Below are 1,564 nucleotides of genomic sequence, written 5' to 3' on the forward strand. Positions count from 1 at the left end.
TTAATGTTCCTGTGCCATACCTATCAAGAGGAATTTTATACAGTTGTCATATGCATCAACCACTTTTTGCAGATTTTATGAATCATTTAAATTACCCTGCAAGCTCTTCTTTATTGAGCATTCCATTATGATCTCTGTCAAGATTCAGATATTGCCCATAAACTTTAAGAGCAGATGGTGCTGAAAACCAATTTGCTTCTTGCAAGTCTTTAGGTAAATCTTCATCCCTCAGTTCCAAGAGATCATCCAGAAAGCTACATGCCAAAATATCTTGTATCCTAACTCTACCAGTTCTAAGGGGATCCAGAAAAAATAAAAATTTTCTTACTGCTGTACAAACATAAAATGAATGGAAAGATTTTTCAAGCCCTTCAAGTTGAGGTAGAGTTGGTATTAATTCTAAAATATAGTTTTCTAAATCCTGCAAAACAGAAACAATATAAATTGAATTTTTATGTTAATTACAATAATTTATTGTAAGATGCATTAGTAATACTTACTGATTCTCTAAGGTATCCTTGCCCAGTAACATCATATAAAGAAAGACCAATTCTTGTTTGATGCAACCAAACTTTTCTCATAACATAATTAAACAATGCCATTATGCTAATTCTACCATGGGGATCACCTTGTTGCAATTTAGCAAATACAACTGCAGTGAAATAAGGACTACATTTTGCACCAGCTAATTTTCCTACTTTCTTAAAATCTTCATAATTAATTAATTGTTCTTCCCCTGATAAAGGTGGACTATGATGTTTATCTAGCAATACCCATAATGCCTTAAGCTCATTATTATCTAGTAATTGACGCGAACGTCTTTGCAGAAATAGTGCTCGTGTTTCTTCACGCAATTTTTGCGGTAAAATTTCGTCTTCTCTTGGGAGCTAAAAGTAAAATATATTAACAAACAGTTACTTAAATTTTTCAAATATTTTATATTTATATAAATTACCTTGAAATAAAATTGTGGAATCACTTTATAAGTTAAATCTTTATCTTTAGCTTTGGCGCCTTTCCATTGTTCGTATATTTTTTGAAAATATTCATCCTCTTTCTTTTCATTTTCTTCCAACTTTGTTTCTGCTACAAAAACAGCATATGGATCGTATAATAATAACGTTCAGATATATTAAAAACGTCTATCCTTTAATTAATAATCAATAATTAAAAGTAATGCTTACATTTATTTACTGTAGCACATTTTCGAAGTATTGTCTCTAGCTCCATTTGGTTTTGTTTTGAATGACCCGTAACTAAGGTTAGATATAGTCATTATACAAACACCAGTGCGCCTTATTACGTTTCAGCTGATTTTTGTCACGAACTATAGCTCAATATGTACAGTTGCAGTATAAATATACGTGTAAAGTCACAGTAGAATGAATACATGGCAATGGTATTCATTCGCAAAAATTCATTCATAAGATTAGTACGTATAAATGTTACTCTATTATTAGTATAATGTAAGCTATATTGTAATGTTATATTTATATTTTTTATTTACACGAAATATGGGTGTCTAACTTAGGTTACTAATTATACTGAATTTATAAAAAATAAT

The 1,564-nt window shown here is 30.0% G+C and overlaps 1 protein-coding gene across 1 annotated transcript in view; it reads right to left on the reverse strand.

Annotated features, from left to right (window-relative positions):
• LOC108578543 (serine/threonine-protein phosphatase 2A regulatory subunit B'' subunit gamma-like) overlaps positions 1 to 1,292 on the reverse strand; it is a 2,096-nt gene extending 804 nt beyond the window's left edge. The window contains exons 1-5 of the mRNA XM_017941902.1: positions 1,185 to 1,292; positions 956 to 1,086; positions 501 to 887; positions 96 to 421; positions 1 to 20 (exon numbers count right to left, since the gene is read on the reverse strand). Coding sequence (XP_017797391.1) covers positions 1 to 20; positions 96 to 421; positions 501 to 887; positions 956 to 1,086; positions 1,185 to 1,230 — 910 coding nt within the window. The 5' untranslated portion in view covers positions 1,231 to 1,292. The remainder of the gene's footprint in view (positions 21 to 95; positions 422 to 500; positions 888 to 955; positions 1,087 to 1,184) is intronic.
• Positions 1,293 to 1,564: the final 272 nt, after the last annotated feature.

The sequence above is a fragment of the Habropoda laboriosa genome, unplaced genomic scaffold, assembly GCF_001263275.1.
Source record: "Habropoda laboriosa isolate 0110345459 unplaced genomic scaffold, ASM126327v1 scaffold41, whole genome shotgun sequence".
NCBI lineage: Eukaryota > Metazoa > Arthropoda > Insecta > Hymenoptera > Apidae > Habropoda > Habropoda laboriosa.